Source organism: Gymnoscopelus braueri, assembly GCF_963280865.1.
Source record: "Gymnoscopelus braueri genome assembly, chromosome: 1".
NCBI classification, from domain to species: Eukaryota; Metazoa; Chordata; class Actinopteri; order Myctophiformes; family Myctophidae; genus Gymnoscopelus; species Gymnoscopelus braueri.
This window is the reverse complement of record NC_137603.1, coordinates 40,718,889-40,734,170: the sequence shown is the minus strand read 5'-3', so window position 1 is coordinate 40,734,170 and position 15,282 is coordinate 40,718,889. Positions and strand designations below refer to the sequence as shown.

At 38.5% G+C, this 15,282-nt stretch overlaps 2 protein-coding genes across 3 annotated transcripts; one reads left to right on the top strand and one right to left on the bottom strand.

Moving 5' to 3' along the window:
• Nucleotides 1-98: 98 nt before the first annotated feature.
• hddc3 (HD domain containing 3) lies at nucleotides 99-3,610 on the bottom strand. Of its 2 annotated transcripts, XM_080424737.1 has the most exons (5): nucleotides 3,445-3,610; nucleotides 2,598-2,657; nucleotides 1,908-2,144; nucleotides 1,316-1,457; nucleotides 99-1,179 (listed from the first exon to the last, which is right to left on the bottom strand). In XM_080424737.1, the coding sequence occupies exons 1-4, from the start codon at nucleotides 3,554-3,556 to the stop codon at nucleotides 1,327-1,329; spliced, it is 540 nt and encodes a 179-aa protein (XP_080280863.1). In that variant the 5' UTR covers nucleotides 3,557-3,610; the 3' UTR covers nucleotides 99-1,179; nucleotides 1,316-1,326. The 2 variants fall into 2 exon arrangements, with proteins under 2 accessions (XP_080280863.1, XP_080280862.1); XM_080424736.1 differs by having other exon boundaries at nucleotides 99-1,457.
• A 55-nt stretch (nucleotides 3,611-3,665) lies between these two features.
• Nucleotides 3,666-13,528, top strand: vps33b (VPS33B late endosome and lysosome associated). The gene is made up of 24 exons (XM_080424523.1): nucleotides 3,666-3,717; nucleotides 4,007-4,177; nucleotides 5,419-5,499; nucleotides 5,590-5,651; nucleotides 5,740-5,789; nucleotides 5,907-5,974; nucleotides 6,809-6,854; nucleotides 6,951-7,045; nucleotides 8,116-8,220; nucleotides 8,437-8,527; nucleotides 8,614-8,691; nucleotides 8,965-9,038; nucleotides 9,135-9,221; nucleotides 9,545-9,635; nucleotides 9,714-9,788; nucleotides 10,455-10,519; nucleotides 10,670-10,724; nucleotides 10,806-10,852; nucleotides 11,398-11,530; nucleotides 11,683-11,756; nucleotides 12,465-12,566; nucleotides 12,722-12,797; nucleotides 12,892-12,999; nucleotides 13,206-13,528. The coding sequence occupies exons 2-24, from the start codon at nucleotides 4,082-4,084 to the stop codon at nucleotides 13,283-13,285; spliced, it is 1,839 nt and encodes a 612-aa protein (XP_080280649.1). The 5' UTR covers nucleotides 3,666-3,717; nucleotides 4,007-4,081; the 3' UTR covers nucleotides 13,286-13,528.
• The last annotated feature ends 1,754 nt before the right edge of the window (nucleotides 13,529-15,282 follow it).

The following is a 15,282-nucleotide window of genomic DNA, read 5'->3' as shown; positions in this document are numbered from 1 at the left end:
CAAGTAATAACTGTACAGCCTGCAGTGGTTATTCGATGTATGACTTGATTTATATCATTAAACTGTGTCCGCTTGTTATCTATTAAGAAGACCACGATAAAAAAGACAAGGACTTAATGTCATTTATTTAGAGTCAAGTTGTAAATCAAATGAAAATATACACTGCATCAATTCCTTATAAAAATGTAGTGCATCAAATACCAATATAGCCTATTTCAATTTTAGTTAGGGCTGCACAATTAAAGGTAGGGTGTTATATTTTTTGGTTTAAAACTTAAAGCTCTATATTCTGATAGTAATCATTGCTATGGTGTGTTTGTTCAGTAACAGTCTCCCCATCTCTCCAGCTCTTAATAAACAGAAAGAAAATGTTCAGGTGGGTTGCCAGTTTCAGTCAATCAGGATAGAGTACCCATTTACAGTTCCAATTTTGTCAGCTCATTTCTTTCTGTAATCGCTTTCAGTTTCACTTGAAACTATCCTGATTGGATAAAATTGGAATACCCACCTGAAAATGCATTACATTTTCTGAGAAGAGAATCTGAATTTACTTGTTATTATATTGAGGTACAGCTACATTAAAAGCTCAGCTTTAAAGTGCAGTCCAGACCACATAGCACAATGTGTGCTCAGCAACATAAATACTTGAATGTATAAAAATAAAATTTAAAAAATGTTTAAAATGCATAATGCATTGCAGAGCTAATAATAATAAATCCCCCCCTGTCTCGTCAGGGGGGGATCAGTGCATAAAGATCTGTAGAGACAGGGATACGTACCCCTGTTACTGAACAAACACTCTATAGTGCCATTTAACACTTACTTTGAAAAAAAAAAGAACTTTCATCAAAAGTTATCTAAAATCGTGATTTTAAGATGTCAAAATGATACAGTTGTGAAACTTGTCAATTAATCCAAACATCTTATTTTGTCCACTGTTGCACCTTCCCCTCATTACACAAGGATTAATAACTATAACATTGTACAACCCATCTCTCTATCCATCAGGCTCACAGGGGAACAATAAGATCACCAAGACATTTAGATAAGAATAAAATATTATTTAAAACAAATAATTCTACCCCAAAATCATCACCATCCATAATAATATTAAATAATGTGATCACAATATTCACCAAAATAATTGGGCTTATCATTTTAGTCATCACTGTGCAGCCCTATACCAGTCTGTCATTATTACAATAGATAAAGGCCACAGTGTTTAAGAGTGATACATCCATTAAACAAAACAATGAAATACAAATCTAATTACATCCAACTCTAATTTCAAATGACTCTTTTCAGTTGATCAGTTCTGAGATAACACTAAAGTTCAACACCCCTCTGTTTGAACAGCTCATGCAGCTTTTCTTCCAGGGCTGGATTGGTGTCTTTCAGTCCTTTCACCACCTGAGAAGCCCAAAGAAAGTACTCCTGGACCCGCTCAGCTGTCCATCCTGCCAAATCGAGCAACGCAGAGGAACATTCGGTTATAACAAGCAGCTTTAATCTGCCATACACAGCAATAATAAGAGATGGACTCAAATTAAATGTCTAGGATAAGATTAAGGCAACACAAACATACGCTTCACATCATTATTGTTGATGTAAAGCATCCTTGGGTCTCTTGAAAGGCGCTATACACGTTTTTAATATTATTATTGAACATACATACATACTGACTTAGTAGCAAAAAGGCAGATAAATATCAATCAAATGGAAATTATAGGGAGTGGCCTTGTCTTTACAAAACATCAACCTGTGCAGGAAACAACAGTAAAGTCCTGTGTTCATTTTTCCATTTGTAACTCAGAAAGTGTACAAATGTAACCAAATGGACCAGTATGGATCCATTTGGTTACATTTGCACACTCTCATTGTTAAATGAACTCTGAAACAATGCAGACCTGACGGCGTGCTGCGGTTGAGGTCCCTCAGGTTGTACAGTTTATCAGCCAGTTTGACCAGTTTGGCCTGGTGACTGCAGTGGGGCGCATGTTCCACCTGCTGACGCTTTCTCTCCTGCTTGGGGAGGGTCTTGTCATCGGTCACCTCCTGCACTATGCGTGCCACCGTTGGTCCAAACACTGCCTCCAGCTCTGGTATGCTGGTGTCTGTGTCCTCCACAGTGTCATGAAGTAAAGCTGCCTGCAGTGACAAGACACATAATGATGAGGTTTATCTCTGGGTTTACAAAACACCAGTGGTGGAAAGTAACTAAGTGCATTTACTCAAGTACTGTACTTAAGTACAATTTTGAGGCATTTTTACATCTCCAGAGGTAAATATTGTACTTTTACTCCACTGTATTTATTTGAAAACTTTAGTTACTAGTTACTTTGTAGATTTTGATATTATTACAAAACATACATTACCCACTTCAACTCTATATACATTTCAGCTATTTATTTATTTTTGCCAAATACTTTTGTACTTTTATTTTGAATTCGGACTTTTACTTGAACAATATTGCAGTATTGATACTTATAAAATAGTATAAAATGTGAGTACTTTTTTCCGCCACTTAAAAACACTGAATGATACATCAGTATATAATGATGATACAGAAATTATGAACGAGAAGGTCAAAGGAGAACTTGCCTGCAAAACTCCAATGTCTGTGACACCACCTTCATGGCTCAGGATTCTTGCAACTCCTTTAAACACGCACACGCACACAATCGCTGGTTTATGCAACTTTAAATAGATCAGTATCGTGTATTTATTAAAATAAAACAAAACGAGGAAGATCCTAATGAAAGCATACCACTGACTGTACACATAAACAGGAACAAACTACTGTATCTAGACTATCTCGACTATCAAGACTATCATAGATCATCTGACTTTTACTTTCGTATCAACGATAGTCTTGGCTAGTACCCCCCAGTGGTCCTGCACTTTCACCAGTAAAGCCCGTACTTCTCCGTACATGTACAAACTATATATATATAAGGTGCTTACCCGGTTGTGCCAAATATTAACTCACTTTTTGGAGACTTTGTGCACTGTATTAGTACGTATTTTTCAATAAAGAAGTGCTTTAATCCCGTCTGTGACCGAACGCCATTTTCCCCCTCGTTTACTTCCTGTTTACATTGAGTGTAATTCTGGCCTTCACCAGATGCGCCCCGTCACTACCGCCCATTAAGGAATACAGGGGACTTCCGACAGAATCCGACACAGACGGGTTTAAAACACATATTTATTGAAAAATACGGACTAGTACATTGCACAAAGACTCCGAAGCGCAAGTTAACATTTGGGCCAACCGGGTAAGCGCCTTATATAAATTTTGTACATGTACGGAGAAGTACAGGCTTTACTGGTGAAAGTGCAGGACGCACTGGAGGGTGCAGGCCAAGACTATCATAGATACGAAAGTAAAAGTCAGACTCGATCAAATCTATGATAGTCTTGATCCAAGGCTATATCTAACCATACCTATCGGGTGGTTTATGTACGGGGTTCCTTCTGGGTCTTTACGTCGTTGGTTGCGGTGCTTTTCTGCGGCAAAATTGACAGTTTCCAACAATACAACTGAATCTGTGTTCATTGTGAGGAATATGAAACACGGTAGTCTAACACAGCAGAGTGTAAAACAAAAACAAACAAATGGATGTATTGTGTTTCACTGGTACGTCCCTGAATTGGGTCCGGGGGGAACAAGCTAAGCGTTGTTGATGACCACCACAGCCCTATCATAGCTATACGGAAGTAAGTATTTTTTATTATTTTTAATGATTTAATCCAGTGTTGTTTTGTTTCGTTACCGCTGAATGTCATTGTGTATGTGTTCAGGATGCATGAGAAACTTGAATACTTTATGGACACACATGGTACAGGTTTCCTTTTATCACACACATTATGCTACATTAACGTGAGCTAGCTAAGATGACTGACACGTTGCCAAAGGGGAACAGAGCAGCAGTATCATTAAGTGCACATTTCTCACTATTAAACTGTGCCATGAATTTCAAGTTGTTTTGTTCTCTGTGTTTTGCAGGGGGGGGGGTGTTGTTGTCATTTGGGGAAGAACCTGCAGGCAGCACTCAACTCCACCTCTCTCAGCTGACTTACAATGGCTCACAGCATCAGGAGGGACTCCCCTGAGCTCCCTGATTTCTCCTTGCTCAAGAGACTGGTCAGGGACCAGCTCATTTACCTGCTAGAACAGGTGCATGTTACCACCTTGCATACCTAGCTGTCACAGTTTGTGTCTCATGAAATGCCAGGGTTTTTCACACCATATGGGTAACCGGAGTCCCTCAGAGCTCAATACTAGTGTGTTTTCTGTTACTATTGTCTTTCCCCACAATACCGATGCTGTTTAAAAAGTTCATCTGCTTCTTCGCTCATGGATAGATGAGTTAAGAAATATCGAGAGCACAGGTCCTTCAGGGTGGGAATAACACTGTTCTAAATGTGTCTTCATCATCAAGGACATAATTGGCAACCAATATAACGTTCCAACACCAAGACAAGTAGCCTACCCCGTAGAATAGATTTTCCTTTTGGTTTTGTCAACTAAATAGTTGGCAGTGATTTTTGTCGCTATCAGAGGGTACCTAGTAGCCTACTGTACATTTCTATGCCATTCTGTCTTTATTCAAGGTGTTTATTGTTACATACATTTATTTGTACATTAATTCTAAAGTGCAGTATAATACAGAAAAATATCAGTAAATATTTATAAAATAGCACAGTACAAAATATCAACAGAATCAGGGATAGAAACTGTTGCAGAGCCTGCTGGAGTGAGACCCGATGAATGATGATGACAGTGCGAACAGTCCATTTCTGTTGTGACTAGGGTCTTTGGTAAGCCTCTGGGCCTTCACCCTACTCTGCATGGCTGGCAGCTCGGTCCCAGTGTTGCCAGATTTTGCGAGAGAAATAACCAGGTCTATGAAAACAACTTAAATAAGGACTATTAGGCCACAGGAGCACTTCAAACCTATATACTCTATCGGCTATTTGAAAATAGTCGATATACAAGCTCACAACGCGTCGCAATGCAACGCGTTGTGAGCTTGTAGATCTGCTATTTTCAAAAACATATTGAGGAATAAAAAGTCAAAAATGTGGAATATTTTGGAAACATTTTAACAGCACAAATCTGGTACGGAGGTCCCTGGTACAAATTATTATCATTTCTGATGGGGGTCCGTGGACAAATACACATTAATTTGAGGCTCCTTGACATGAAAATGTTTGAGAAACACTGGTTTAAACAATAATCAAAACATTTGGAAGCAAGCCCAAATAAGCAACTACACTTTAAAAACAAGCCCAAAGTCGCTTATAATAAGCAGACCTGGCAACACTGCTCGGTCCTAATGCTGTGCTGCAGTTGACCATCCTCTGTAGAGCCTTGTAGTCGTGTTATGAATATCTTCCATCCTGCTTGTTTCATAGCTACCTGGACCTAAGGACCTGTTCATTGATGCAGACTTGATGAGCCCTCTAGATCGTATTGCAAATGTTACAACACTCAAGGTAAACCTTAACATCTGCAATTTTTCCACCTAAGCCAGGGATGAGCCACGCTGCATTTAAAATAATGTCGCTTTATATCTTTTGTTGCAGCAACATGAAGTTGACAAACTCTATAAAGTGGAACATAAACCTATTGTCAGCCACTCTGATCAGTAAGTGATGTGTGTCCCCAACGTAGCTCAATATATTAGTCTCATTCTTGCCGTGATTGTTTGTTAATTTTGTGCTTTGTTTACATAGGCTTTGTTTCCTGATTCGTCCAAGAATACAAACTGTGAAGTGGATATGTGGTGAGTACAGTGGAGCACATTTTCAACACGGGGCTGATTATCCACAGATTGTCACTATTTGCCTGTTAAATTATTTAAAATCAATTCATTTATTTGATGGCATTTTCTCTTTTCCAGATATTGTTAATGCAGATAAGTCGGCTGGAAAATCCAGAAGATACAAGATCATATTTAGCCCTCAGAAGGTACATACAATATTGACATCCCTGGTGTTTCTTACTGGTGTTATTTTACTTTGCTTTATATACCACAGGCTTCACTTTGTCACAAGCACTTACAGTACAGCTGGTAGCAACATGGCAGGCAGTGAAATTCTTGTGCTTTAACTACTTTGAGCTTTCTAAATACTGTGGATAAAATACAATAAGATTCAGAAAGTCAAAAGCAGAAATACCATTAAAAACCTTTATTGATCCCCATTGAGAAATTCAGATAGCGTATCAGCAGCAGCTGTAATCGTGGATAGATATAGGATAGGTACAGCACTACAGGTAAGAGTTGAGAGATAAGAATAAGATAAAACAAAATAAATAGATAGAGTCTAACACTAGAGTCTGCACTTGGTGTGACGCAGTTAACATATGTACAGTATATTTGATCAATAAACAGTATAACTGTACAGTCTATCACAATTGAATATACTGTATACAGTACATGAATATACATTTGTCGCCGCCAATTAATATATGAATGGATTGATATTTGTACAGACAATCAACAGTGAATATGAGATTGATACAGTCTATCAACAGTGAATATATGAACATGAATATGAGTATAACAAATTGTATAGCAATTGTAAAATAAAATGTGTGTGTGTGTGTGTGTGTGTGTGTGTGTGTGTGTGTGTGTGTGTGTGTGTGTGTGTGTGTGTGTGTGTGTGTGTGTGTGTGTGTGTGTGTGTGTGTGTGTGTGTGTGTGTGTGTGTGTGTGTGTGTGTGTGTGTGTGTGTGTGTATATTGGGAAATTAGTCAGAAGCTTACATTTTGATCTTGCTCTCTTATTCAACTCAAATCCAGTTCTATACATGTGATGCCGTGTTGGAGGAGCAAGGCATTTTTGGTGGTAGGTGATCTTGGAATCTTGACTTTTGATTTAGAGTAGAGCATGGTGGCTGTGCTTTTCAAAATAAATGCTCATCTTGTCTGTCCTTTTGGGTAGATGTGACCACTGATGAGTGGGCCTTCTATCTCCTGCCACTGGATGATGACATCATCAGTCTGGAGCTCCCAGAATTCTTTCGTGACAACTTTCTGGTAATGCTGCTAGTGTAATGTGTTCTGTATCACAAGTCTAACAGCAAGGTAGAGTTTCCTCTTCTCAGGAATCACAGGGAGTTTGCTCTACTGATAGAACTAATTAAAAATCTTGATCCTAAATTAGCTGCAGTATAGCAATTCCAGCATTGAATCAAACCGCTGGCTCACTGTCAGGCATTTAACCCAAACCACTCAGCAAACAGTCTGAGGTTCCCTGGTTTCTGAGTCAGTTAATGCATAGACCGTGTAACTGGTTTTCATCTGGCTCTGGTGCCTGTTTTGCATGTCATCCCTTCACTCTGTCCTCAACTTTCCTGTCTTTACTGCCATATGTGAAAAGCAGCATTATACACAATTGCGCTGTTATTAACAAAGTAAATTTCATTTATTATGCCTTTGAATCTTAAATATGTATCTGTGGTATGATGGCAATAATACACAATATTGACACTGCTGTGCTGATCTACGGCACCAGTGGTGTATTCTACAGTCTAATAACCATTTCATCCATTGAAAACGCGATAGCATATCGCGCAGGGAATAATTATCGTATACCCTCCGAAAAAACCTAGAACACACCACTGTACGGCACTGCATGCCTATGACTGCAGAATACCAGTAGCAATATCTTACTGCACACTGTAGCGCTCCCTCTAGTGTATTATTGCTTAAATCAGTGGGTTTCAATCTTTTTGTGCGGCACAAAAAAATAAAGCATAATGCTTTAGGCCCTAAAGCATACAAATGGGCAAGTCAAAATCTCACGAACGCGTCACAACGTTATGAGCTTGTAGATCTGCTATTTCAGCTATTTTTGAAAATGTGTGACAAATGTTAAAATAAATAAATGTTTGCCTATAATGGCATGCCCAAAATATGCAGGCTGAAAGTGGTTAGTGTTTGTCTATGACTCGTAATGGGAAATGAGTGCGTGCAAAGTTCTGTAAATTGTCACCCAAGGCACACCATTTGGGAACCACTGACTTGAAAATACATTTAGAAAAAGAACAGCTCATGTAAGTAACCAGAAACAAAGCTTGCACACATAATAACCTGTGATTTCCTAGGAAGGGGACCAGCGCTGGGTGAGGACAGCAGGCAGTGCTCTACATCTCCTACACTCCCTTTATGGCCCCTTCTCTAAGGTGTATGGGATTGGACGATGTTCCAAGGTATGATAAAAAACAATGACAATGTCTGATCAAATGAATATCAAGCATCTAAATATTGAATCAAGCAACATACAAACGGTCTAGAGTGCACACAAAAGCCTGTAGTCGACATTACAATGACCCCAGAAGTGTTTTAAGTGAAATACCCTATTAGGGTATGCATGGTAAAGGATTTAGTTGTCATTAATACTCTCTCCTGTGTGCGATTTTAACCAGATGGCATATGAATCATGGAGAGAGCAGGTAGAAGAAGGCGAACAAAAAACCTGTCAAGCTGAAATTGGAAAGGTCTTTCTCATTGACAGAGGTACTGTATAAAGCTGTTGTATGCTTTGTTTGCAGACACTCGTTTTGGTTTATTTTCTCCATAACCGTTTCTCATTGACTTTGTAGATGTGGACCTTGTTACCCCTCTGTGCTCACAAGTGGTCTATGAAGGACTAGTGGATGACATATTTAGAATCAAATGTGGTAAGTGTTTCAGATTTGTGTGTGTGTGTGTGTGTGTGTGTGTGCGTGTGCGTGTTGGGAGAAACAGAAGGCTTGGTTTATCTCCTGGACAAGAAAAGGATGGATAACCTTGACCTAAAACCTTAGCTGCAGAAGACCTTAGGTTTTGGTGGTCGAGTGAAATGTTGCAGACTTATTGTGGAATGTGAGAATCATCAGGTGGATGCTGTAATTTGTTTTCATATTTATCTGCAGCTAATGTTGTGTAGTCAAATAATAATATTTGTTGTGCAGGTTGCGTGGAGTTTGGACCTGACGTTACATCTTCAGACAAAAGCATAAAAGTGATGCTGAACTCTCAAGACAAGGTAGTTTAGACAGCATCAGCGACCAACCATCCATTTTCTTCATCTCAGCTTTGATTTTACGTGAATTCCTGCGCTGAACCATGATATCTCTTTTAGGTGTTCAATGAAATCAGAAATGAGCATTTCTCCAATGTCTTTGGATTTCTCAGTCAAAAAGCAAAGAATCTCCAGACTGCTTATGACGTGAGTGTGAGAGCATACAGGATACATCTTAACATACAGTAATCTTGCGTAGCCAGGCCTCCATCTTGTCAAGCAAGTGAAATGATAATGATTTGTATGAATGAACCTATTTTGGCTTTTTCACGTTAATACGTGTTTGCATGTAATTAACTTTGATTTTATAATGTAAGTCAATGGGACTTGGATCGGGCTGTTTGGGGTCATACGTCATAGATAGTCATAGATGACTGACATCACAGGCTGGCCACAGCACAGTCCGAGATACACATGAAGCCACGCCGTTCCCATGTGAATCTCTATCCAATCTTTTTCTTATTCTACAGAAACGCCGTGGGATGGACATTAAACAGATGAAGACCTTTGTTTCAGAGGAACTGAAAGGGTTAAAACAAGAACATCGGCTCCTCAGTTTGCGTAGGTCTAATATTCTTATTGGTTGTTTTTTAATTGTGTCAGTATTGCTGAATCACTAAAAGCCACAGTCTTTTTCAGATATTGGTGCTAGTGAATCAATGATGAAGAAGAAAACGAAGCAGGACTTTCAAGAACTGTTGAAGACAGAACACTGTAAGATTGCCTTATTAAATGCAACATCATATTGTTATGTTGTTTTTGGAGCGGCAGGCCAAGTTTCTATTGCTGCTCTATTACATGTCTTTCCTGTCTATTGTTGAACACAACAGTGTTTTAATGTGCAGAGGTACAGTAACATAGTCACTGAACCTGTGAACGATGAATCAGTTTAATCTTTAATCTAAAATTGGCTACTGGGAGGACCAGCCGGCCGGCAGACCACGGCCACGTCACTCTGACTCAGACATAACCATAAACAAACCCAATACGCCCTTATATAGGCAGGACCACGGCCACGTCACTCTGACTCAGACATAACCATCAACAAACCTGATACGCCCATATATAGGCAGGACCACGGCGATGTCACTCTGACTCAGACATAACCATGAACAAACCCGATAGGCCCATATACTTGTATAGGCATATGTGGAGATCCGGTTATCCAGAGCCACAGATCCGACCGCTATGCCCTATTGGTCATGTGCATATATATATTTGACTTAGATTTTATGTGATTCTTTCTATCAAGTACACCTGGGTTATGCAGAGTTGTATGTGTTGGTGTATAATGGATGTAACACACTAATCACTTGTGAGTTTCAGTTTTTGTCATTACATGATTAGTTCTACAAATCCTGTATTCTTCTACAACTACAGCCTTACTGGAGGGATTTGAAATCCGTGAATGCATTAACGCCATAGAAGAGCACATCAATAGACAGGTAAGTCCATTTTAATGCTATCCATAAAACATAATCACATGCATGATACTATGCTATACTACACTATACTACAGGTAAAGACCTGCCACAATGTGCCACAACATTCTGTTGACTTTGCTCAGCCATTAATTTATTGTTTCTCTTGTCAAGGTTTCAAATGTAGAAAGTCTAAGACTCCTTTGTCTCCTGTCTCTCACGGAAAATGGTGAGTGTTCTAAGTATTTCATACCAGAGTAAAACAAATCCGGCCTCATACTATAATAACAACTTTGTGTTTATCTAACAGGGCTTCTGCCGAAAGATTACCGATCATTAAAAGCGCAATATCTACAGGTGAGCCTTAACTCATATCTTAAAGGAATGCTATGTTAATTTGTGACATTAAATGTGTTGATTGATGAACGTTCTGAACATGGTGCTTTGCTGTCTGTTCATACAATACTCAGATTTGTTGGCCTGGTAATGGCACAAGGGAGAATCACATTTTGTTGTGTCAGCGTGGTGACGTTGTGTGGAAATATTGTTGTTTTTTATTTCATGCTTCTGTGATACAGATAACGTTGACCGAATGTAGTGATTAGTGCTACCGATGAAGATATGGCGATAAGGTTGTAAAAGTGTGCAGTATTTATATATATAAAGGGCCATTCACACTGAGCACTATAACTATAACTATACAAAATATAGTTTTAAAAATCGTTTTAAGTCAAGTGGATGGCAGAGTTCACGCCGACTATAAAAATAAATACAATGGTGAACGATATAGTTTTCTGTATAGTTCTAGTGCTGAATGGCAGTGTGAATGGCACTTAAGACTGTGGTATTGAGATGATGTCACAAGTTAAGTCTGTTCTGTCTGTTTTGCGCGGCCCTATCAGAGCTATGGAGTGGAACATCTCGTCACATTTGACAACCTGAGGCAGTTAGGACTGCTGGTGGAGCAGCAGCCAGGGGAGACGCTGACTGTTATGGAGAGCAAAGTGGGCAAAATGGTCAATGACAGGACTGGAGGTGAAACAGCTTGTTTTTATTATGCTGACCAACTCCCTTTCTCCATAACACCAATCTGAATAGATTAGATATGTTATAACGATTCACAAAATGCATGCAGTAGTAGACTATATCCTGACCCTCATTTACCCCATACATTTTTCTCTCTTTAGGAAAGTTGACTGATGCCTTCTCTTCTTTGGCAAAGAAGAGTAATTTCAGAGCATTGAGTAGAAGACTCAACCTGGTAAGCAATCTTGAACCTTACTATTTTTTAAAAGCATATTTCCATAGATATTTCACCTAACTTATATGTCCAGCAGTGGACAGTTGCACATTCTCATTCATTCAAAACCACTTTACCATAAACACCACTGTAACGGATTGTAAGGAAAACCAATCAGCTTTTATTTATCAGCAAAGAGCTCCTAAAAACAAAGGAGGGAAATAGTAGTATTTTGTAACATCATATTTTAGATGGTAACTAGGCCGATACCCTTTGGGAACGATGCTCATTGGGAACGCATGCCTCTCCCGTTATGCAATACCCGTTACACCCGTTGTCAGAGACACATTATACCCATTGTCAGAGTACTTAGTGCAGTACCAATCATCATAGTATTTGGAGGCCAGTCTCTGATGTCACTACTATGACATTATATTGATAACATAAGGAATCTCCATATATGGGCATAAAAGGGACACAGACATACAGACAGAAATACATAGAAAGATCTCTATATATGAGCAGAATATGGACATAGGTACAGAGATTCGTGCATTTATAGATATTTATGGACAACCTCTCTGAACATTGTTCCCTCTGGACCACAGTTTACGCCAAGTTTGAAGTCAATCGGTCGAACAGTTCTCAAGAAAGGGGACAGACGGACATCAATCCCATGTATTATAGATAGATGCTATATTTTAGTAACGGTCATCACTTTCCATACAGGTGCCTAAGTCAGATGAGGAATATGATCTCCGTGTCCCAAGAGACATGGCCTACATCTTTAGTGGGGCCTATATCCCTCTAAGCTGTAAACTAATCGAACAGGTGGGTAATAAGACATGAATGCAACATAAATTAAACACACAGACCCCAATTAAATTGTTCAATAAGAAGGGACACAAGTTAAAATGAAATATGGAAGATAATTAGTGCCATTGCAAATCTAGTTTCTTCTGTGTTGTGTCTTATCTATACTGTAGGTGCTAGAGAGAGACGGCTGGACAGGACTTGAAGAAGTCACCAGGATGCTCAATGGGCATGAGTTTGCAGTCACAGGTTAGACAATAATGCTCATCAATATGAAGTCAACTTTAATTTTGTTTTGATGATGAGTGTTGAAGATTCTGTGATACACCTTACCCCCCATCAGGCAGCAATGGAGCTAAGAATGATTCACAACGAATCATCCTGGTCATGTTTCTTGGTGGCTGCACCTTCTCTGAGATTTCAGCATTACGTTTCCTTGGAAGAGAGAAAGGTACATTTAATGTAACAACTCAAGCTTATATTAAGGAATACTTAAAAAAAGAAACTAGCTCTAGCAATTGTTATGAGACTACAATTTTTATACAAAGGTGGGAAGTACCTAAGTATTTGTACTTTATTTGTTTCTCCTGTGAGCACCTGGTTGTATTGTTTTATCTGTCTTCAAGCACTTTTAATCACTCTTATTTCTCTCTCTAGGTTATAAATTCATTGTGGTAACCACTGCAATCACAAACAGTGCAAGACTTTTAGATGCAATGTTGGACAACCACATGTAGTCCCGTTCTTTCCATCTCAACTGTTCAGGACACACTCATGTATGGACAAAGTTTTGCAAGACATCTGCACTTCTCCAGTTCTGACACATTCCTGCTGCCACACTTTATGTCAAGTGGCCACAGGCATTTACAGTTATAAAATGCCATTGGATAAATGTTTTTTTTCCTTCTCTTGATGAGAGCATAAATGTGTACAACAGTGCATCATAATGTAGATGATGTACAAAATAAATAAATGTTTTAGCATGTTTCTGTTTGTCTGTAACTTATCCTATTGTGAGAGAAAATCATATTATCCAGTGGATAACATAACAGAAAGTCTGTAGCCTTGGATCAAGACTTCTCCTTAACTCCTTCTAACGCTCTGGGTTCTCCTTAACTCCTTCTAACGCTATGGACCAGAGCTAGATCAAGACTATCATCGATGTATTTTATTATTGTCAGAATCTATAAAATGGACACATGATAGTCTTGATCCAAGGCTAGAAAGTCTGAAGACCCTGATGAAGACTGAAGTCAATATGCATCTGTTTAATAAATGTAGACTGTAGCTATATATTTTGCCATGGTTGTCTGCACCATTTGGAACTAACGATAAAGCAAGTTTTCTTGGTTTTATTTATATATTTATACATAAGCTTTGAGTTCTTTGTATTGTATATAATATATATCACCTTGTATAAATTAATATTAAAGTCTGTCTTCTGTTTATTCTCCTTGTTCTTTTCTCTCTCTCTCGCTCTCTCTCTCTCTCTCTCTCTCTCTCTCTCTTGCCCTCCACTCTAGTCTGAAAATTAGACTACTAAACTGTCTCTGTGCTTTTGATCAGAGTCATGTATACAGTATGTGGTACTGGTATTTATTTATTTTATTTATTATTTTGGTGTCAGCATGTTTGCACTGGAAATACTGTACTTGAAAATGTGTATAATCCTGTAAGGGATGGGCTGTGCTAAAGTGCAGCTGTAATATGAGCCATGAGAACCATGCAGCACTGTCTCCCTGTAGTGTCAGAACCATTAGGTCAGAACATTGGAACTGCTCTGGTTTATGAATGATACAACTGAAGGGTGTGTGCACCAGTGTTGCCATGTCCACTTATTGTAAGTGACTTTGGGCTTGTTTTTCTGTAAAGTTGCTTGCAGATATTTTAGTCCATGAGCCAGACAAGATTTCATTATCGAAAGAGTGGGCAAAACAATACCTATATCAAATTGTTCATAGGGTCAATACGAGTCAATAAATATATGATAACCTCTCCACAGGAGCAGCTTTTTCATGGTTATCACACATTTTGTTATTTTCCCCATACGTACAAGACAGGTGAAAAAATGACAAAATTTAAAAAGGAGTTATCATAATGAAACTTCCTGAGTTGTTTACTTACATGAAGACAATGATTTATCGTATTATAAGTTTTCTGAAATTGTATATTTAAATATGCAAATTAGGCATTTAGTCCATGAGCCAGAGCCCCAAAATTGAGCCAGATATTGAATATTCCCTCGTTAAAAACCTTTGACTCCAACATCTTAACAAAATGAAATAAGTATGTTGACTCTGGCTTTGTCCAATGTTCCAATGTTGATTCTGGAAAGTTATGCAAATGTGGGCATATTTTCCTAATGCCTAATTTGCATATTTAAATATACAATTTCAGAAAACTTGTAATACGATAAATCATTGTCTTCATGTAAGTAATCAACTCAGGAAGTTTCATTATGATAACTCTTTTTTATTTTATTTTATTTTTTGACCTGTCTTGTACGTATGGGGAAAATAACAAAATGTGTGATAACCATGAAAAAGCTGCTCCTGTGGAAAGATTATCATATATTTATTTACTCGTATTGACCCTATGAACAATTTAATATAGGTTTGGTTTTGCCCACTCTTTCGATAATCATTGCTCAATTTTGGGGCTCTGGCTCATGGACTATTTGTAGTAGTTGCGGGTTGCGGTTTGTTGGAGTTGCTTCTAAAGTGTAGTTACTTAT

Coding starts and splice junctions, on each gene's coding strand:
- hddc3 (XM_080424736.1), bottom strand. CDS start 3,556: ATGAACACAGATTCAGTTGTATTGTTGGAAACTGTCAATTTTGCCGCA. Junction 2,658..3,444: donor GTACATAAACCACCCGATAG/GTATGGTTAGAT, acceptor GCGTGTTTAAAG/GAGTTGCAAGAATCCTGAGC. Junction 1,458..1,907: donor CAACCGCAGCACGCCGTCAG/GTCTGCATTGTT, acceptor TCGATTTGGCAG/GATGGACAGCTGAGCGGGTC.
- vps33b (XM_080424523.1), top strand. CDS start 4,082: ATGGCTCACAGCATCAGGAGGGACTCCCCTGAGCTCCCTGATTTCTCC. Junction 8,221..8,436: donor GGATTGGACGATGTTCCAAG/GTATGATAAAAA, acceptor GATTTTAACCAG/ATGGCATATGAATCATGGAG. Junction 8,692..8,964: donor CATATTTAGAATCAAATGTG/GTAAGTGTTTCA, acceptor TTTGTTGTGCAG/GTTGCGTGGAGTTTGGACCT.